The sequence below is a fragment of the Agelaius phoeniceus genome, chromosome 18, assembly GCF_051311805.1.
Source record: "Agelaius phoeniceus isolate bAgePho1 chromosome 18, bAgePho1.hap1, whole genome shotgun sequence".
In the NCBI taxonomy this organism is placed as follows: domain Eukaryota; kingdom Metazoa; phylum Chordata; class Aves; order Passeriformes; family Icteridae; genus Agelaius; species Agelaius phoeniceus.
The window spans coordinates 4,619,842-4,641,188 of NC_135282.1; the positions used below are offsets into that span (position 1 = coordinate 4,619,842).

General features: G+C 45.6%; 1 protein-coding gene across 1 annotated transcript in view; it reads left to right on the forward strand.

Annotated features, from left to right (window-relative positions):
• GRK3 (G protein-coupled receptor kinase 3) overlaps window positions 1–21,347 on the forward strand; it is a 62,051-nt gene that overhangs the window by 10,406 nt on the left and 30,298 nt on the right. Inside the window, exons 2-5 of the mRNA XM_054645775.2 lie at window positions 3,834–3,910; window positions 17,714–17,787; window positions 20,233–20,334; window positions 21,128–21,202. Coding sequence (XP_054501750.2) covers window positions 3,834–3,910; window positions 17,714–17,787; window positions 20,233–20,334; window positions 21,128–21,202 — 328 coding nt within the window. The remainder of the gene's footprint in view (window positions 1–3,833; window positions 3,911–17,713; window positions 17,788–20,232; window positions 20,335–21,127; window positions 21,203–21,347) is intronic.

A 21,347-nucleotide genomic window follows, 5' to 3' on the forward strand; every position in this document is an offset into this window, starting at 1 on the left:
CAGCTGCCCCGTGGTCAGTTCCTCACTTCCAGTGGCCATCCTTGGGCACACACACTCAGACACCCAGCAGAAGTTGGATTTCTCCTGCTTGGCACGCTTCTCCTTGGAGTCCCAGGCTGTCACTGCAGTGTTCCTGGGAGCAGCAGGAGTGGCTGCTGTTGTCCAGTGCTGCAGCCAAGGACAAGTCCTGCCTTTGGCTCAGCTCTTCTCCAAGGCTCCTTCTGCCTTGCTGCTCGTGCTGGAACTCGTCTGAGAGGGAGGATCATAGATGCTCTTGCCTTACATGGCCTTTTCTGTGTTAGAAAGGACATGATGTGTTTTCTCCTGAGCTTTTCAGACATGTTTTCAAGTAGACGTTTTCCTCCTGTGCCGACCTTGGCACTGCGGCTGCTGCCTGTGCCCTGCCAGGCTGCTCACAGGCAGTGAGAGCTGTTTCATTCCAGAATGGAGCTTAACCTTGGAGGCTACTTTTCAGCAGGTTTCTTTGATCAAGGTTGGAGTAACTAGAGCTCCAAGATGCGGCTTGAAGCTCCTTTCAACAGACTGTTCAGCTCGTGCTTGAAATAAATCCCATTTCTGGGCAGGTGGAGGAGCTGACCAGGTTAGAGCGACCTGTTTATGGTTTGGTGAGGGTGCAGATAAATCATCTTCTGCCTGCTTGGGGCTGGCAGTGTGCTCCAGCAGGCCTGGGGTGTTTGTTCAGCTCCTCCTTTGGGGCCAGCTTCACCCAGGGGCTCTCAGAAGTGCAAGAGCACCCAGCTGCCCATGCCCAGGCACTGCTGGGCATCCCCCTGGGGCCAGTGGCAAAGGGCTTCCCTGTGCTCCCAGTTAAACCAGCAGTCACAGAATCCCACAATCACTGAGGTTGGAAAAGCCCTCCAGGACCATCAAGTCCAACCTGTGCTTGGTCCCCACCTTGTCACCCAGCCTAGGGCACTGAGTGCCCCATCCAGATGTTCCTTGGGCACTTGCAGGGATGCAGACTCCACCTGGGCAGTCCCTTCCAATGCTTGACCAGCCTTTCAGTGAAGATAAAGATGCCCAGAGAGAGGTACTCAGGGTCCAAGCTGCATTTCTCACCAAATTTTAGGCCTGATTTTGACTTCCCCTAAACATCCTTCAGCTGATTTGTGGTATGTGGATAGTAAATGGAGTGTTCCTGAATTTTTTGTTGCTTGCGGTTTTCTTCCTCTTTGAAATGAAAAGAATACATGAACAAAAGGTTTTGCTGCAGTCCAGTTGGATGTGCTTTTGTTTCTGAAGTCTCCTTGGATTTTGTTTTTAGCCAACTTTTGTTTCTGCTCCTTGTGAGTGCTGCTATTAAGGTGGATCATGCTGTGAACTGAGATGAACTCGTGCAGACACGGCCACTTCTTGCATTAGTGCGTGGCTTGTGCTGATGGCATCTCTGGCCAGGGAAAGCTTTTCAGAAATGGCTGCTTTTCTGTGAAATGCAGCTTTTAATCCCAGATTGTTTACGTGTAGGGCAACTAATGAGTCAATAGACTAAAGCAGAGAGGGAACCTTTCTTCCTGTTTGTGGAATGTGCTAAGCTCCATTTTAGAATTTTCCATCCTTCTGAAGGATACATGGACTCTGCTTCAATTCTTTGAACTCCAGAGGATTTCTACCTGTAACTTCCATGTGAGAATTAGCAGGTGATTATTCTGGATAGTTCATAATCCACTCCATGTCCTTTATTCCTATTTATCCATATGGATAAGTAGCAATGATTTTAAAGCAGTGCGAGTGTCGAGGAGCTGGAACGTGGCACAGGCTCGTGTAGCCTGTGATCATTTTACAGATTTGTTCAGTTTCTGTGGCTGCAAAAGACATTTTGTTCCTTTGACGTTATCCATCAGACCAGAAGTATGGGATGTCAGCAGAGGAGGAGGAGGAGCTGGAGAGGTTTTCTCCTTACACAATCACTGTTTTCCTGGGCGCCTCAGTCACACGTTAAATTTTCATTATCTTCTCCCATTGTCTAGACTGGAGATCTGTTGATGTAATTTCTTGCAGTGCACTCGTGTGAGCAGAGCAAAGCTTCCTTGATGTCATTATTATGAAAAAGGCTTATTCTGTTACTGCTGGTCTGGTGGTCAGTGGGAACGGGGACGGTGCCGGGGGGCGATGGCAGCGCCGAGGGGCTCGGGGAGGAGGGGGAGCTGTGGGCTCTGGGAGCTCCTGCCAGGATTGTTCATCTCCAGCGGCTCCTCTGTGAGCTCAGAGGGAAGAGGGGAAGGTCTGGTTGGCAAAAGATTTGGTTTTCCTAAAATCCAGATTCCTTGGATTTTAGGAAGAAGTTGTTCCCTGTGAGGGTGGTGAGGCATTGGCGCAGAGAAGGTCTGGCTGTCCCATCCCTGGAAGTGTCCAAGGCAAAAGATTTGGGTTGGATTTTAGGAAGAAGTTGTTCCCTGTGAGGGTGGTGAAGCATTGGCACAGAGAAGGTCTGGCTGTCCCATCTCTGGAACTCTCCAAGGCAAAAGATTTGGGTTGGATTTTAGGAAGAAGTTGTTCCCTGTGAGGGTGGTGAGGCACTGGTGCGGAGAAGGTCTGGCTGTCCCATCCCTGGAAGTGTCCAAGGCCAGGTTGGATGGGGCTTGGAGCAACCTGGGATAGTGGAAGGTGTCCCAGCCCATGGCAGGGGGTGGAACAAGGTAATTTTTTAAGATCCCTTCAAATCCAAACCATTCTGTGATTCCACAATCTCTTATTTACTGCTCCCTCTTCATTTAAAATCAGTATTTTGTTTAGATTGTTAAAATACACAGAGGGCAGACCCAGTTCTTAATGAACAAATAAACAGCAAGTTCGTCACTGAATAATTTATCATCTCAAACCTGATTAACAGTGTTCAGCCCTCCCAGTTCTTGTCTGACTTGATGTGGTGGTTGGCCTCCAGAGCTCTCGCTTTGGATCACACTGTTCAGAGATCCGTGTTCCACGTGGGACTTGGAGATACACAGAGAACTATTAATAGGAATTTTTCCTACATGGGAGTTTAGGCCCTTCCAGCAAAGTCCTTGGCTTTATTATAGACTTTTTTTCTGGTCAAGTCATTCAGACTTCGTGCCTCAGCTCCTCTGAGGAGGAGTGTGGATGCTTTCCTCCCTCCATGGGGGGAGATGTGTGTCAGTATTTGGGAGGCTTCTCAGAATTTTAATGATGAGCACACGAGAGGGGATGTCCCTGAGGTCAGCAAGGCTTAGCTGCTCAGTCTTGCTGCTGCAGAAATATCAGTGATATTTAATGGCCTTGTTTAGAGCATGAGTACTTTGTTCAAGGTTATTTTTATAATAATAAATAGTATAATTATCATAATAAGTAGTGTAATTATAGTAATAAATAGCATGTATGGAAATTATTGATTTTAAAATTGGAAGCAGAGAAAGTCTGGTGGAATTTTGGCTCGATACTGTGACAATAGAGTTGCTTTACCAAGGCCCAGCACTGCTGGCCTGCATTGATTTTAAGATTTATGTTCTTGTATTGTTGCCCATATGAAATTTTTATGGGCATTATATTACAATGAATATTGAAGTTACTTGACAAATAAAGGAAATCTTTGTTAATGTGGTTGAAGTGAGTGATTGTGACATTATAAATTAGGCAAAGTAGATGTTAAGTGCACTGCAGCCAAGCAGGGCCTAATGGAGCTGCTGTTGGCTCCTTGTGTGGCTAGCTGGGGGTGACTTGTGCAGTTATTTTACTGTGCAAGATAAACCTGAGACAGAAATAAAGTGGTGACCAGGGTGTCCCCTGGGAAGTGACCCCAGGGATCAAAAGGCAATTTTAAGTAACCCTTTTTTTTTTTTCCCTTTTTTTTCTTTCAGTATCCGCAGTGTTATGCAGAAATACCTCGAGGAAAGGGGTGAATTAACCTTTGACAAGATCTTTCATCAGAAAATTGGTAAGTCGTGTCTCAATAAAATGTTATTTGTGTAGATAATTTCAAGATCAGTTTGGTTTTTACATTTCTCTGTGGTGCCTGCTGAGGAGCCAGGGCTGTAGATTGAGGAACACTGGAGGATGGACAGGACTCAGTGAAACAAAGGTCTTCAAGAAGATGAAATGTTGTGAAAGGGAAGAAGACAGAGAGCAAGGCCATCTGTCAACTTCAGGTTCTGGAAAACTACAGGGAAAATAATTAAATTATTTGGAAACATCGAGGAGAAAATGATATTACTTGGTATGGGCTTGTCAGCAATGTAATGTGTCACATCAGTTAAACTTTTTTTTTTCTTTGCAGAGGTAATGAGCCTGTTGATAAGGGAGCAGGAGAAACAATCCCAGATGTGTTGTCTTGACCCTCTGACATGGTGTTCTTGCTCCCAGCATGGGGGGGAGTGAAATCTGTGTGTGTGCAGGGGGTGAAGCTGCTGGGAAAAGGGGCTGGTGGAGCAGTTAATCATGGAGAGGTGGATGCAGGGAATGGGAACATCAGAGATCAGTGTTCATTTAGCTGAGTGCTGCAGTGAGGATCCTCTGTGCTCTGCTGTGACGCACCGGGGACAAGGAGGACAAAACCTCCATAAACCAGGGGAGGGGGAAGATGCAGTGCTCCCAGGGAAATCCAGCAGTGTCCTTCCTCTCCACCTGTGCCAGAGCAATGACAAGGCACAGCCTGGGCACCCTCGGGGCAGGGACTTGGCTGTGACAGCCAGCCCTGAGCTGCGTTGGCTCAGCTGGATCGCACGATTAAATATAAAAGCAGTGTTGCAGCCAGCGAGGCATGTGAAATAATCCTCTTCTGGCAGAATGTTGTGTCCATCCTGGCAGTGGATTAAAAAAAAATATACATGGACCTGCTGGGAACAATCCAGGAAAGAGCAGTGGGAATGAGCAGTCTGTTAAATCTGACCCACAGGGAAGTATTGAAAATAGGGTGTGATGTGGGCAGTGGAAGGGAGAAGTGAGGTTGAACATGATTCAAAACCAGAAATGCTGTTGCAGAAACGATGAGGTTAGTCCATTTTCTAGAGCTTTTAATGTTTCAATGAAAAAAAAAAAATATTTTAGTGGCAGTGTGGGTAATAAAGCAGGGAGGGTTTCATGAGGGGCTCTTGGGATCTTTGTGTGGCAGATTTGAGGAGTGAGTTGGCTGGGATAGCACAGCTGCTCTTGTCCTGGAAATGGGGAATGGGCTGGGAAGTCTTGAGGTCAGTGGTTTTATTCCTGTCTGAAATGAGGCTGTAGTGAACAAAATACCTGATTTCCCAGGAAAAGTGGTGCAATGGGGGGCATCTTTGGGCTGGTTGAGTTTTCACTGGCCTCCCTTCTGGCTGGAGCAGAAATACCCCAAAGCCTTCCTGCTTGCCTGGCAGCGTGCAGCTCACTGGAGTGGGAGTTATAGGTATTGCCAGATTAAAATAATCGATTTTCCTGTGTCTCAGAGTGTCATTAATGAGTCTCAGAGCCGTTGGAAGTCCTGGGGAACTTTTCACTGTGTTTCAACAGCTCTGTACTCGTGCTTAAAACTATGGGTTTTTATTGTGCCCAGGACTTTTGCCATGTAAATGCAGATAGATACCTTGTTTGCTGGTACTGACACCTCAGTGTGTGCTTCAGTTCCAATGCCTGTGCTGAATCATTAATATTTTGCTGTAGCATGGCAGTTGCAAAATAAGCAGAATTTTAAGCAACCAAACACAGCCTGACTTCAACTGAGTCTCTTTGGGGGCAGTGAAATGAAGAAGTCCTTTTTTTCTTTTTTTTCTCTCTAAAAAGAGAAGTCAAACAGACCATCTTCTATGTAATGGATATTTCTATTTGTGTAATTGAATACTTTTCATTACCTGTTAGAGCGAGGACTGTTGCAGTTATTTTGATTAGTTACAGCAATTACAGTTAGGTAACTGGAACCTTGGAAGGATTAGATCTTTCTCTTTTTTCCCCCATGTTGGTAGTAGCCATTAAAGCTGGAATTTTAGAGCCCAGTTTCATTAACATTTTAGTTTCTGTGCACAGAGGAGAGGTTTCCTCCTCTCCCCGGGTACAGTCAGAGCAGGACTTGCCCTGGATTACCTGGAAATGAGGAGCAGTTCTGTGAATGCCGTGCAGGAGTTTCAGTTCATTCTGAAGCTAAAACAGGATTTAAAATGGGATTTTAAAAAAAGATTAAAGCTAAACACGACTGTTTTTAACAGCAGACTTTGCATCACGCTGGAAAATACAGTATTTCCTTTACTGTGGTTGTTCATTTAAATTTGATTGCGTTTTCTAGCGTGTTCTTTGCCACTCAATTAGCTCTGTTTCCAGACATTAGCATAATTGCTTGTGGTAAAGTACCTGCAGTTTTAAGCGAGCGTTCTGCAAAGGGTTGTGAGAAGAAGTATGGGGAGGTAATTAAAACTCTATAATCACCTTTTTGTTCTGCTCCCTGTCTTTGGCTGGGGGGGATGTGGTGAGACCTCAGGTGGGGCAGGTGCTGGGTGTGCCGGGAGTCTCCATCAGCCGGGATCTCCAGTAATTCTGCTGGATCTTCCCTGGTTTTTCCTGTGATAATTTTGCTGAGGAGCCATCCAGCACTCCCTGCTTTATCTTTACACACTGACTATAAAACGCACCGAGCTTCCCAGTTTTTCCTTGGCAACTGCTCTAGATGAGAACAGGTTTGTTTCTTTTTTTTTTTTTTTTTTTTTTTTACCCCAGACCTAATTTTTTCCTCACAGCTCCAGGTCACTGCTTTTTTTTAAATTTTTTTTCTTGTTTTTCAGTATCCTTTCAAATGTAAACCCAGGCTTTGATCATCTGTCTGATAGAAGGGCTCTGATGTCAGTATGGATGTTTCCCTATGCATGTGTCTAATTATGGTGCTGGTCTCATCACCTGCAAGTGTTTATTCTTAGTGAGCCCCAAAATCATTTTAGGGTCAGTGCTTTCCTGCTCCCACTGCCAAAGCTTTGGCCCAAATTCCCTTCCTGCCAGGTGTGCAGCTGCAGGGAGCCACAGGGGCAGCTCTGGCTTGGAAACCAAAACCTTTAGGATTGGGATGAGAGCAGGAAGCTCATCAGGGATGAAAATGGCCTGGAGGCTCCATCAGATTTGCACAAACAAGCCTGTCCCCTATTTGCATCCCTTCCCTCGGCAAGGCAAGCAGGCTGCTCTCATCCCTTGGCGCTGGCACTGCTGTTTGCCCCCCGAGTGATGCTCCAGAACGATCTGGAGCTCTCTAAGAATGTCCTGGTGAGTCAGAGGACGTGGAGCTCATGGAAGCACCCAGAAGAGTGCTCTGGCAGCCCAGCCCAGCCGGCTGTTCCTTCAGAAGCTGCTTCCTCCACAGCAGAAGCCTCTTGGGGAAGTACAGCCTGTCTCGAAGCCGAGTGCGTAACCACCTTAGCTAGTTTTCTTTTACCACATCCTGTTTGCTACAACACCAGATTAGGAGTTTCTTTAGAAAAAGAGACGTTTTTGAGAGGTTTTGGAAGCGTTCAAGGCCAGGTTGGGCAGGGCTGGGAGCAGCCTGGGCTGGTGGAAGGTGTCCCTGCCCATGGCAGGGGGTGCAATGAGATGGGATTTAAGGTCAAACCAAACCATTCTATGACTCTGGTATCCCAATATCCATAATTTACATGTGGAATCCACTCTGCTTCACAGCTGTGTTAACATTGCACGTGGAGTCCTTGTCATGGAGAGGCCCTACCCTCAGAGGGCAGGTGGGAAATGAGCAGAGCAGGGGCTGCTACAGCCAAGGCCTTCAAGGGAGTCCATGAGATGATAATATTGCTTTGGAGCAGGGTTATCCTGGTTGTTCAATGCTTTGGAGCAAACTTGCTGCCCGATACAACTCCGTGACTCTGGGCTTTCAGACAAGCTGGGAATGGAGCTGGGTTAGAAATCCTGGGATGTGATCCTGGAGCATCCACAGCTCCATGCCTGGCTTGCTTCAGCCTTGGGCTCTCTGGTGGCTGCTTGAGACCCTGGTGAAGGCCCAGAGGGTGCTGTCATCTCTGGGGCTGGGGGGACGTGGCAGTTCCTTCACACCCTTCTCGGTTTCTCATCTCTTGCACAGCCGTTGGGGCTGGGGGAAGGATGAGAACAGGACGTGTTTTAGCTGTTTCAGCAGCTGGTCTTGCTGCAGTGTGAGTTTTGCACCTTTCCTAGGAAGTAACTTGCTTTTTTTTTTTTTTCCCCGAAGGTGGCTTAGTTTTTTTTTTTTTTCTTTGTGAATTAATTAAAACAACTTGTAGTTGACGTAAGAAGTTACAAACCTTTTTTTTTTTTTTTTTTTTTTCCTTATTTACCATCCACTTTCGCAGAGTGAGGGATGATCTTTCTGAGGTGATTCATTCCACTGTCTTCCATATCCTCCTCAACCAGCTCCAAGCTGGAGGTTTTCCCAGCATTTTGCCATCTGCATCAGGGGCTGGTTCCAGCCCACGGGGGCTTGTGGGGGCTCCTCAGCCCCTTCCCTGCTCCCCTTGTCCTGATCCAGCTCAGCATGGATCATGTTTGTTCTGCAGCTCCCCGGCTCAGCTTCCAGAGCATTTGGTTCTGTTTTGTAGCTCCTTCTGCACAGGGATTTTTGTGCCTGCCCTTCTCATTTTCAGGGAAATGTGCTCAAAATGACCCTTCTGGCTGCTGTTTCCTCCAGCTTGGTCAGGGACAACTTTCTGTTTAAAAAAAAAAAAACCAACCAAAACTGGGGTGAGAACAGCTACAGCAGGTTTTTTTTTTTGGGGCACTGAATGATGCTTTCTCTTGCTTCTTCCTCTAGTTCTGGACTCATATTTCATTATTTCAGAGTTTGGTGCTAATCATTAGATAGGAGTTAAAATCTGTTGAGAAAAACATTTTTGCTCTTCCTCTTTCTGCTGGCACCGTGCTCCCTGAACTGCCTAAAAATAACAGGCTGGGAAAAGTGACTCCCTAGAGCATTATTTAAGCTATTGTTTAATTTAAGCAGAAGATCTATGTGCTGTTGGCATTCTGGACTAATTAAATAGTCCTCTGAGGAAATAACAATGAAGGCTATAAAACTTGGTGGGGAGTAAAGAAAAGCACCTGAGTTTTTGGCTGTGAAGTGAGCAGGGATGACTTTTCTGAGCTGTGTCATGAGCACAGAGATAAATTTGCTCTGTGTCTGGTACTTTGATGTTAAATAATGTGCAGCCAAGTAGCAGGGACATGGTTGCTTGGTGGGTTTTTCTGTAAAAGCAGGGGCACAGGTCGTTTCTGCAAAGTGGTTTTATTCTGAGGTTCTGGTCCTGACCTGGCAGCCACCACACAGAATTAGTCACCACTAAAATTAGGAAGTTGTCTTCCAAACAAAAATTACACTTAAAATGCTGTTTGAAGACTGATCTTCTTCTTCTTTCTCATGGTGTTTGTAATTTTCAGTGCAAGATCAGACTGGGACGTGGGGTTGTGGACAGGCTGCAGGGGGTTCTTAGGGGCTGTGGAAGCCCCCCTGTCCTTGCAGAGTTCTGTGATCAGTTAAAAACAACACAAGAACCCAAACCACAAGGAGACATCGGAAACTGTGCGGCTGCAAACCGAAACAGAAACCGTTAATGTGAGATATTTCACAGGGGATCTGCTTCTCACACGGTTCTCTGCCTGCACCAAACAAGGCTGGGGATGTTGGGGGGGGGGACAGTGAAAGAAAATCTGTGCTCTGAGCCTTCTAAAAGTTGGTCTGGTTTTCTGTTTGCAGGTTTGTTTTTTTTTTTCACCAAATGAGTGTTAGATTTAAGATCTCTTTATTATGTCATAATTTCAGTGTTACTGGAAGCTACATTTCTTTCAACACCCTCTTATTTTGTGGTAAAATAAAGTGATACTTGGCATGATTTGCTTGGAAGATCATTTTGAGGGGTGTTGCTGAAGCTCCTGCTGTAGATTTTACGTGCGTTGGAATTGTCTGTCTTGGTGTCAGGGATAAAGAGTATCCAAAGGCACTATCAAAATGCATGCATTCATTTTGGATTTTCTTTTGATGATAAATAATTGAGCATTTCTTTGTTGGGCTTCAGCCCTGATCTCCCTGCCTGCCTTTGTGGGGGGGGTTGAAGATGCTGTGTTGTGTGATTTCCCAGGGGAGCTGCAGATTAAACCTGAGCTTTAAAATAGGAAAAATATACACCCCATCATCTGGACAGTCCCATGATGGATAATGTACACATCCTGGTAGATTAGCATTTGTATGCAGTGCAGTTGTTGGAAGATATAAGGCACGGGGAGAAAAGTCTTTATCTCAGCAGAGCAGTGCAATTGCACGGTTTTTGGGTTAAATTATCAAGAATTCCAGGCAAACTGGCAATTTTGGAGTGAAGTAGCAACATAGGAGAGAAGATGAGAGTGTTAAGGATTATCACTCTATAATAGAGAGAACAAACAAGGAATTATTTGCATGACATTTCCCTTGGCTGTTTCCAGAGAACACACACAAACACAAGCACCTGCCCTGCTGTGCACCTGCCAGAGGTGTGTTTGCTTTACCCCTGGAATCCTGTAGGAAAATTAGTTCCTTTTGGATCAGAAGGGCCCTGGGTGGTTGGTTCAGCCCTCTTCAGCCTCTTCTTTGCTGTGCCTTAAAACCATGGGAGGGAGGTTTAGGCTGGATTTTAGGGAAGGAGAGTGCTGGGTGCTGAACAGGTTCCCCAGGGAATGGGCACAGCCCTGAGGCTGCCAGAGCTCCAGGAGCACTTGGGCAGTCCCAGGGGCAGCCTGGGGTTGTTGGGGTGTCTGTGCAGGGCCAGCAGTGGATGATGATCCTCTGGGTCCCTGCCAGCTCTGGATATTCAGTAATTAACACTGTGCAAAGTGGCTTCCATCCCCAAAGGTGGTGTTTTCTCTCTGCTTGGCCTCTCTAGGGCTCCCTTAGCCTGTTCCTGGTGGAATTTTCTCCTTGTGCCCCACCACTGTTCACACACAGTCCTGATTTCCTCTTCTTCCCACCCGGCAATTCCTCAGTCAATCTGAAACAGTTGCACTCCCATGGAGTTTTTTATCAATGTGTCTTGAAACAGTTCACAGCTAATTAAGCCTCTGAACACCACTGAGAAGTAGGGCAGTGTTGGTTTGCCATGTCTGTAAGGTGGCATGGTAACAGCTTTAATGAGCTTTACCTGCACAGCTGTAAAAGCATTATTGATATTGTTAATAAAGCAGATTCTCTGGGCCTGCCAGTGCTGCTCATTCCCATCACTGGGATCACTCAACAGAACCAGCACCAGTCAGTAGAATCTAAATTACTGGAGCTATTAAGTGTTCTCACTTTCAGCAGTGCATTTAAGGGATAGAAAGGTCAGAAGTGCAGAGCAGAGGGGCTGGAGAGCTCTGGCTATCAATTACCCCATTTCCAGCTGCTTTTATTGATCCATACAACATTTCTCCTATAAAGAATGTGGGCAATACACCTGACAGCCCCCTTCCCTGCCAGTGTCCTGTCCAGCCAGGGCCTCTGTGACATCCTGCTGTCACCTGTGTGTCCGTGGAGGTTGGATAGGTGGGCTCAAAAACATGCAAACCAGTTTCTTAGTGTTTCTAGATACTTCTGCCCATGATTTCCGTGATTAAAAGAGGAAGAACAGCAGAACCATCTGTGTCTGAGCCTCCAGCTCACAGCAGCTTTCCCAGAGTGCCAGAGTGAACCAGAGGAAGAGTCAGAAATTCCTGCAGCAGAATCAGCTGGGCTCTGTCACTGTTGTTTTAGTGGTTTTGCTGCTCTTTACCTAAGTGCTGTGTGTATTTACTAACTGAATACTGCTGGCTTTGTGTTTTGATTTTGACCACAGCACAACAGTTCCTCGATGTTCTGGCTGAACAATTTGGCTCTTCACAGTGGTTCAGATATTGAGCAGAGTTTGCTGAGGCAAATACTGTCACCAGGGCCTTGAGAACAGCCTTTTGTTGTGGAGTTATTCCATGTATTCATCAAATGATCCTGTCACCTTGCTGCCACTAAAAACCACACCTGGATCTAAGCCCTTCCTGAGGAGCAGAGCTGCATTTCCCAGTGGAGTTGGTGTGTTCAGTAATTGGTGAAGCAGTGAAATTCTCAGCTTGGAGAAGGGCAGAAGGAAAAGTGTGTTTCTGAATAGTAAAGGGATATTGGCTTGTATTATGTAATTAATTTTAAAATGTTTATAAAGGAAAAAAATACTGGTCAGGAAAATAGCAACTTTCACATCCTTGGTAGGGCCTGAGTTGTGATGTGAGGAAAGAACAGATACAACAAAGCCCAATCCACCACCATGAGGTTTTTGAGCTGCTCCTAGTTGTTAGCTTGCTGGTACCTTCTATTACCAGTTGCAAAGGGCTGTGAATTTCTTCTGTTTACAAGTGAAGAAAAAAGAAAACCTCAAGTGCTGTGTATTCCTTGATGGGATTTAGTGAAGGAATTGAATCACATTCTTTGTAATAACTGATTGAAATGAAATTCTTCTATTCTGTGTTTAGTGGTCTTTTTAAAAATTAGAATATTTTTGTGTATTTCAATTTAGTGTTTTTTTACTCCCGCATCTTCTAGAGGAGCTTTTTCTTGTGTAAAACCCACTTTTTTCTTTCACCTTTGATATGTTGAATTCCTTTGATTTTTGACTTCACTCAGCTGGAATCTGCATCTTAAAGGAGACCAGAATGTGAAGGATACACAGTAAATATGGTTCAGAGCTAAGTTTCCCCCATTATTTTCTCTGCACGGCTTTAAAAAATGATTGATCACACATTCAGTGTTCAGAGCTACTATTTCACGAGGTTATTCAGAGAATCCCTGAATGCTTTGGGTTGGAAAGGACCTTAAAGCTCATCCAGCTCCACCTTCCACTATCCCAGGTTTCTCAGAGCTCCATCCAACCTGGCCTTGGAAACTTCCAGGGATGGAGCAGTCCCAGCTTCTCTGGGCAACCTAAATAAAGATAATTGAGTGCTTTCAGTAAATATGTATATTCACTGCTTGGCTTGCTCTACCTGGCTCAAGCTTTTGGGCTTTGACACAGAATTTGTGAATATTCCTCCATTCTGTCCCCAGTGTCAGTGCTCAGCTCTCCTGCTCCTCTCCCTGCAGGAATTCCAGGCATGCACAAGTCTGGTGTTTAGAAAGGAGGCTGACCAAGCTTCAACAATGATTTCCTTGGGTGAAAAGCTATTGGAAAATAGGCCTGGAAATAAAAAGTTTTTCTCTGATAACACTTAAAACCTTTTAGCCAAAGCTTATTTTCATTTAATGATTTCTAGACCTCATTAAACAGGCTACCTGGCAACTTGCAGCCTAATTTTGAGCTCAGTTTGGTTCTGTTCTAGGGAAATTGTTCTGTTCTGCTCACCATTGGATGCACGTCCTCATGAAATACAGTGTGTTCTTTCCCCCTGCTTTCTATGCACAGGGATATGTTTCAGTCTGTTATAATGTATTATTTTTAATGCAAAGGGAATGAACATTAGGCTCAATTAGGAAAGAATGGAAAAGGGAAAGGAAAGGAGTGGAATGCGTGATGCTTTCTGGGCTGGGAGGATTCTTGTGGCTTTGCACCTTGCCAGAGCACAATTCCCACACGGTTTTCCCTGGTGATCTTTGTTCCTGGAGAGGGAAATTGGTGGTTCTCTCAGTGGTGGAGCTCTTAGGTGGCCTGAATTGCTCTGTGCTGTGTCAGCTCTGTGTGGGCACTGCACAGAACAGGAGTCTGAGCCTGGCCTGGTGTTCTGTGACAACTGCAGCCTGGTGGGAATCACAGGTTTTATGTGGTTTTTCGAGACTTTGTCCCAGTGTTTGAGTCCATGACCCGGATCTGTTCCTGGTGCTGATGGATCTGGAGGTCACTGAGGGTTATTTCAGGAGGCTGAACACACCCACAGCTGGATTTAAACACAGCTGTGCTGTAATGTCGCTGTGGTGTGGCAGCTCTACACAGGAGACATTCCTGGGGAGGAGATGCCCCAGAATCTCAAAATCATTTGGGTCAGGAAATTCCTCCCAGAACCATCGAGTCCAACCTGTGCCAAATTGCCACCACTGAGCGCCACATCCAGGAATTCCTTGGACACCTCCAGGGATGGGGACTCCAAACCCCCCTGGGCAGCCCCTTCCAATGCCTGACCACCCTTTTTTGGGAAGAAATTCCTCCTGATTTCCAGCCTGGCCCACCTTGGTGCAGTGTCCTGGCAGGGAGGTACAGAGAGCAGCATGTGAGACATCCCCTCTGGCCGCGGCTTCTTGCTGTCATCCGAGCTCACCAAGCAAGAAAGATCATGAGGCATATCTTGGAATGACTGAGATGGGAGCCCTTCAAGTGCCCTGAGCAGGGCCAGAGCCTGTGTGGCAGCCTTGAGCACCATCCCACATTCCCAGAGCTTTTCCTGCCCGGGAAAGGAGCCCGTGTCTGGTGCAGATGTCACTGCTGCTTTGTTTGTCAGGGTTCTGTATTTATACGCAGCACGTTTCGGGAGGATTTGGAAACAGCTTGATATTTTTGTTCTCTAATTTGCTATTTTGCCTACTAGAAAGTGGCTACATCAGCGTTTTGGACCACGTTCAGGCCCGCTGTAAATAGATGCAGCTTCCTTTCAATCAGTGACATTGTGAACGCTTCTATCGGGGCTAAACGTGGCTATTTTTAGCTCTGCTCTCTCACCTAGTCACTCCTGTTTGCTTTAATAAGATTTTTATTTACTCCTGTTAAAAGGTCACTTGAATCTGATGCTCATAAAATTCCAGTTGGAATTAGAAGAAGTCATTTTCTCCCGAGTGTTTTATGGTGGAGTTCCTCGTCGTTGTTCGGTTTTATTTTATTTATCATTCCGTGCTCTCAGCCAACTGACAGGGGTGAGGAGGTGGTGTTGTGGCTGCAGGTGACCTTTTGGCTGCTGCAGGAGACAGAGGCCAGTGCTGGCCCCTGTGGCTGCTGCCCTGGGGGGACTTTGGCAGAGCCAGAGACAGGAAAATGCCACAGAAGCAGAAAATGAGAAGGTGGCTTTAATCCTGCTGAGTGGCCCTAGTGAGGCCACATCTGGGCTGTGCTGTTCAGTTCTGGTCTCCACTGCTCAAGAAAGTCAGGGAGCTCCTGGAGAGGGTCCAGTTGAGGCCATAAACATGATGAGGGCTCTGGAGTGTGTGGCTGCTCACCAGCAGCATTTGTGTTGTTTGACTGTGGGAAGGGCTGAATTCTGGAGACAAAAACCAGGGGTGGAGGGATGCTGTTGATTAGAGTCAGGATTTCATGTAAAATTCCTGTGCTCATGCTGGAAAAACACAATTATTCGGGATAAATACTGAAGTAACCATTCATGTTCTCTTTTAAAGAGATGGGTTAACTTAGTTCCCCTCCTTGTGACAGGGACCTTGTCCAGCTGGGGATGAGCTCTGTGAGTGCCTGGTTATGGCTGAGCTGCCTGACCTGATTCTGCTCTCCCCACCAGCCCATCCCTTCCTGCTTGTGAGCCTCTGCAAACCTCAAAGGTGGCCTTCATCCCTCCTTGAAAGGCATTTTGCCTTGGTAATTAGAGTCAGTGCAATTCATGGCACTTGGCAAATTTGTCTTGGGATTGTAAATGCAAAGCTGAAGGGGAAGATGATTGTCCAGAGGCTGGAGCCCAGAGGAGCTGGGTGCTGCCTCACACTCTGTGTGTGTATTATTGATATCATCCATCACTTTGGTGTTGCCTGAAGAAGCTCTTAAAAAATATTTTTCCTTTCCCTTAACAACCAGTGATCTGGTTGTTGCAGAAATTATATAGTTATACCAGAAGGAATCTTTAAAGCCAAAGCTGTCAGCATCTTTATTTCATAAATAATTGCTGGTTCTTTTTAGCTGTTACTTAACGCTATCATTTTATTAATTCCTGCTTTCTGTTCCTGGGCTTATTTTTCTGTGTGCTGTTAACTGTGCTTATTGTGCTCCTCGTCAGCTCCCCCTGAACTTCTTAAAACTCCTGTCACTTACTCAATGCTGCATCTGTCACTTCGTTGTGCCATTATGTGAGAGCTGCAGTTTCTGGCTGATCATTTTTCACTCAACCCAAGAGCAGCAGTAAAGGAGGAGATTTCCTTTGTGCTCCAGGGGAAGTGCAGGGTCTGTTGATAGAATGGGAGGTCGAAACAGAAACAATTCCAGTCTGGGGAACATTAAGCTCTAACTGGATTTGTCTGAATTATAGAATCACTGAATGGTTTGGGTTGGAGGGGACCTTAAAGATCATCCATGGGTAGGAGCACCTTCTACTATCCCAGATTGATCCAAGCCCTGTCCAACCTGGTCTTGGACACTTCCAGGGGTGGGACAGCCCCAGCTTCTCTGGGCAACCTGTGCCAGGGCTTCAGCACCCTCACAGGGAGTGATTTCTTCCATGTATCTCACCTAAATGTCCATTTCAGTCTGAGGCCATTCCCCCTTGTCCTGCCACTCCAGTTCCTGACGCAAAATCCCTCTCCAGCTTCTTTGTAGCTCCTTCAGATCCTGGAACGTGCTGCGAGGTCTTTCCCCAACCTTCTCTTCCCCAGGCTGAGCAGCCTGAGCTCTCAAGTCTGTATATTTTGGGTATATCTGGGTTTTTGCAGTGCAGTGCCAAGGGGCCTCAGGGAGGAGCAGCCCATGTCCTGTGGCTGCATAAGCCTCTGATTGTTCCCTGTGCCATGGGCTTGGGAACCTCTTCTTTCTCTGCCATAATTAAATTGAAAAAGTTTGGAAAATACTGAGCAGGGCTGGAATGTTTGGCGTGGCCCTGCTGGAAATGTGTGTTGGTATATTTTCACACTCCTCCCACAGTTGTCTTTGTGGTTTATTGTTGTGTTTTTTTTTGTTGTTTGTGGGTTTTTTTGGGCACCAGCCAGGAGCTGGGACCAGGCCAGGGATTTTTCTTTCACTGCATTCAGAGCTGTTTGTGCCACTCTTCAGTCTCTTAATTACCCAATCTTTGGTTCATTGTCCTAGAAAAGTTCAGTCCATTCAGCAGGATTCTGCTCCGTGCTGCTGCTGGTTCCGTCATGTGGGAAATAAGGAATTTGAATCGGCTCCCAAAATTTCACTTTTTGTCCTCAAAAAAGCCAAGCTGGCAAGGAGAGGTGGAGGTGCACGGTCTGGCTGAGGAGATGGGGCACTTTGGGTGGGTTTGGCAGTGATGGGGACGTTTGTGACACAGATTGCTGTGTGAAATTCCAGGGTAGCAGGTGCCAGCTCAGAGGCAGGGAAAGACAGAGCTTCCATGGGATGAGGCTTGTGACAGTGCATTAAAATGCTCCTAATGGAAGATTCTCATCTGCAGCCTGCTGGGGTCATGCTCTAAATTACTTGCAAAGGAACTGTAAAGACCCTGATGTAATTTATTGAGCAATAAAACCCATTAGAGGTAACATGAACCGGTAATTCTGAAATGGGAGTGCAGAAGAGGTTGTGCTTCATCAGTGAAATGTAGGTAAATCTCCTACAAAAAAACCCCCAAAACGTGAATAGTGTCTAGTTTTTACTGGGGGGAAAAAAAAAGAGAAGAAAATGTGGTCTGTGAAGAGGAACAGGATATTTTTGTGCATTATGGAAATGCCTGATAAAATCCTCAGCAGGTGGAAGCAGTAATGGGTTTAATACACCTGTGGGAGGTGAGGCAGGCTTGGGATCCCTTTGTGCTGGAAATGAAGAGCTGGAATCAGAATCCTAAACTTTGGCAACTGGGGATGCTCACACAGGTTTATACAGCCCGTGGTGGAACTCAGGTGGTTTCATGAGCCTTTTTACAAGTGCGATGAGACAAATTTCTCTGATTTTTCTGTCTTTCTTTCCAGGATTTTTGCTCTTTAAAGACTATTGCATGAATGAGATCGATGAAGCTGTCCCTCAGCTGAAGTTCTATGAGGAGGTAAGTGCTGGTGGTGATGGAGCTTTGGGGCTGTGCAGGGAGTGAGGCTGTCCTGCTCCATCAGGGAACGCTGAGAGGGAAGGAGAGGGACATTGAAGGAGTGTAGGACTGGTAGAAAAGGATCTGGGATGAATTTGCTGGTGTTGGGGTGACACTGAAATCCTTCAGGTCTTTCCCCATCAGTTTTTCACCTGTGGAAAAGGCAGCAGGGGGGGATTGTGGAGGGATGAGGGGTGGGAGCTGCTCAGATGGTTCAGGAGCTGCTGTGGCAGAGGGGACACAGATGGAGGAGCTGTGTCCCTTGTCAGGAGATAGCCACTGAAGGAGCTGCCAGGCACTGTGCAGGGCACATCCCAAAGGATCAATAATTCCAAGGAATGCCCTGGCCCTCTCCAGCTTCTGCTGCTGCAGGGTCTGAGCTCCATGGCACCACTCATTCATTCATTCATTCCCTGTTACATTTGTGACACTGAATAAAGCCCCAGTGAATCCTGTCCCAGGTGCTGATTTCAGGGCAGACCTGCCCATACCTGATGCTCAGGGTTAATTTAGAGCTGGAATAGCCTTGGCTGCTTCACTCATGAACTGAGAATTTAACTTTTATCCTAGCTGTCAGCACAAACAGCTGGTATCAATTTGGAGATCAGTCCTCAGCAAGGCTCCATTCCCCCACTCAGATCAGATACCTGCTGTCAATAAAGAATCTTTTTCTATCATTTCCATCTCTTTATACACTGAAGATATCACTGTCATAAGTAATCCGAAAAGGCCTGTTGTACCAGATTATTTAGCAAGATATTTTTGGCTGCCTCTTTATCTCTGAAACAATTCAAAATTGTATTTTTAGGTTATTAGCAAAATGTTGCCTCAAAAGAATTTCAGTGCTTTGTCATGTACTTCTGGAAAAATCCCATTAAAGATATTTAAAGAGAGGTTCATTGTGTTTTCCTCTGTGACATACCGGATCCAGGAGCTTTTCCTTTTTTTATATATTTGATTTACTTGCTGCATTTATTACACATAGAATAATCTGAGTACATTGCTACATTAAAAATTGCTTGGTGTAGAAGAGCTCTGTACTCCAGGGATTTCATATCACTGCAGCTGGAGTCACGATCAGGCATTTAACAGGATGAGTGATTCATCCCGATCAGTTTCAGGAGGAAAAGAAAAGAAATGAAAAAGAAAAAAGGGGGAAAATTGGGAAAAAAAAAAGGAAAAAAAGAGCTTCTAAATACTTGAAAACAAATGCATTCTGATCCCAGTTTTTGAGGAGATCCTTTTGATCTCTGGGGGGCTCTGCTGAAACCCCGGAACACTGACTGAGGAGTTGTGTCCTTTAACAACCAAACATTGAGGGATAGGAGGTTGTTCTCAAATAAGACAATCAGATATCCATCAGGCCTTCCTCCTGTACTGCTAATTATTTTGTGTCATTGCATTAATTAAAAGTGTTTCTTGGGCAAAGACATTTTGAGTCATTTTAATTATAAATTGGTATCAAGGGGGAAGCAGCACAGATGGCAGATCGGGGTGGGACTGGTGCCTTATCATGTCAGCAAACACCAGCAGTACAGCTAGAAAGATACTGACTTTAATTAATGTTCCACCTCCAGAGGTAGGTTGGTTCCAGTTTGTCTCTTGATAATTGGATTTGATGATCTGGGAGGTTTTTTCCCAACCTAAGCGCTGCTGGGGTTGTGTGGCACACAGCAGATCTGCTCACTGCCAGGGATCTGGATCCCAGGGTTTCTCCTGGAAGGTCCAGAAAGCCAATGCTGAGTCTTTCCCCTTGCATCTTTTTTTTACATTTTGTCGTTTCTGGAAGAGCTCTTTCCCTGAATATGCTCCAGAGGACCCTTGGACGGGGTGGACTTTCTGTTCTGGAGCTGGTTGTCAGGTTTTGTTCTGTAAATGAACTGTCTGGGATTGCTGTTCTTTCACCTGGAACACACTGATCTCCTACAGCACACCTGAGGAAACTTGATGTGTTTTGTAAAACTGTCTTTTAGCCAGCTTTAGGCTTCAAATCCACAGTGTAGCTGGACTGTGTGAACATTTTGAAATGTGCTTTATTATTCTTTCTTGGACATCTGTACCAGATGTGCTGTGGTCAGGGAATTTTTGATTGGAAGAGCCCTCTCAGCCCATTGAGTCCCACTGTTCACTCAGCACTGCCAAGGCCACCACTGAGCATGTCCCCAAGTGCCACATCCCGTTAAATCCCTGCAGGAATGGGGACTCCACCAATGCCCTGGGCACCTGTACCAGGGGCTGAAAAAAAATCCCAATATTAAAGGGGAAACCCCAGCCGCGACTGTGCTGTCACAGGTGATTTTTCATCAATAAAAAAACCCAATAAAATAAAACTTCAACCCAAGCCCTGTTTTGACCCAATGAGTGAGAAATCACAAGGGCATGTGTGGGGTGTGCTTTGTGCTGCAGATCAAGGAGTACGAGAAGCTGGACTCGGAGGAGGAGCGGCTGTCGCGGAGCCGGCAGATCTACGACACCTACATCATGAAGGAGCTGCTCTCCTGTTCCCACGTGGGTATCCTGCCCTTTGCCCCCCACTCCTGGCAGCAGGAATTTCCCTTTGAAATCCAGGATCTGGGTTTGGCAAAATTCAGAATGTTGCTTTTTATGTTTTTGTTTATTTTTTTTATTGAGGTGTAAAAGTTGAGGCGTACTGAAATTTTTATTAAACTTGGCGGCACGCAAAGGAAGTATCAGGAGATTTTTCTGGTTTATGTTTCTTTAGACTAAATGTCTGTTTACAAAAGGATGAAATAAATGGATTTATTTGTATATAGGTGTGTGTAGAGATGTGGTTAAAGTCACTGAAAAGACACATTTCTTCTAGCTGGTATTTGGGCCCATTGATCTGTTCTTAACAGTTTCATGTGCTCTGATTTGAAAGGAGGATTTGCAGGTGTTGTATCATGCTTTGGGAGGAGGGTTTAAGCTTTTCTCTTTTTTTATTTCCCTCAAAATGCATTATTTTATTAGTAAAAAGTTCATGAGTGCTTCTGGCTCTGGAGCTGTGCCTGTAAATGGGATTTTTCATGGATTTGTTAAAGGAGGATCATCACCCCCTTTGATTTTTACCTTCCTCCTCCTCATCTTCCCCTCTCCCGCTTTTCTGCTTCAGAATAATCCTGTTACTGGATCGTTCTGCACATTTCACACAATATTCACTGTAATATACCTGTGGGAGGCCCTATTGATTCCCCTTGGGGTTGGTGTTTCTGTGTGGGGAAAAGAACAACAGTGCTCTGACCTGAAATGAAACTCCTGACAGTTCCAACTGTTTGAAATCTTCCTTTTTCTTTTCCAAAAGCCTTTCTCAAAACAAGCTGTAGATCATGTACAAACACATTTAGCCAAGAAACAAGTGCCAGCCAGCCTTTTCCAGGTGAGCTTTCACAGTCTGAACATTCAGCTTCTCTGACAGAAAGTGACTTTTTAAATACTCTTTAAAGAGACTGAATAAATGGGACTGGTACATATTCTGTGCTGTAAGTGGGATTGAAATGCTTTTCCAAGTCAAAATTACGATT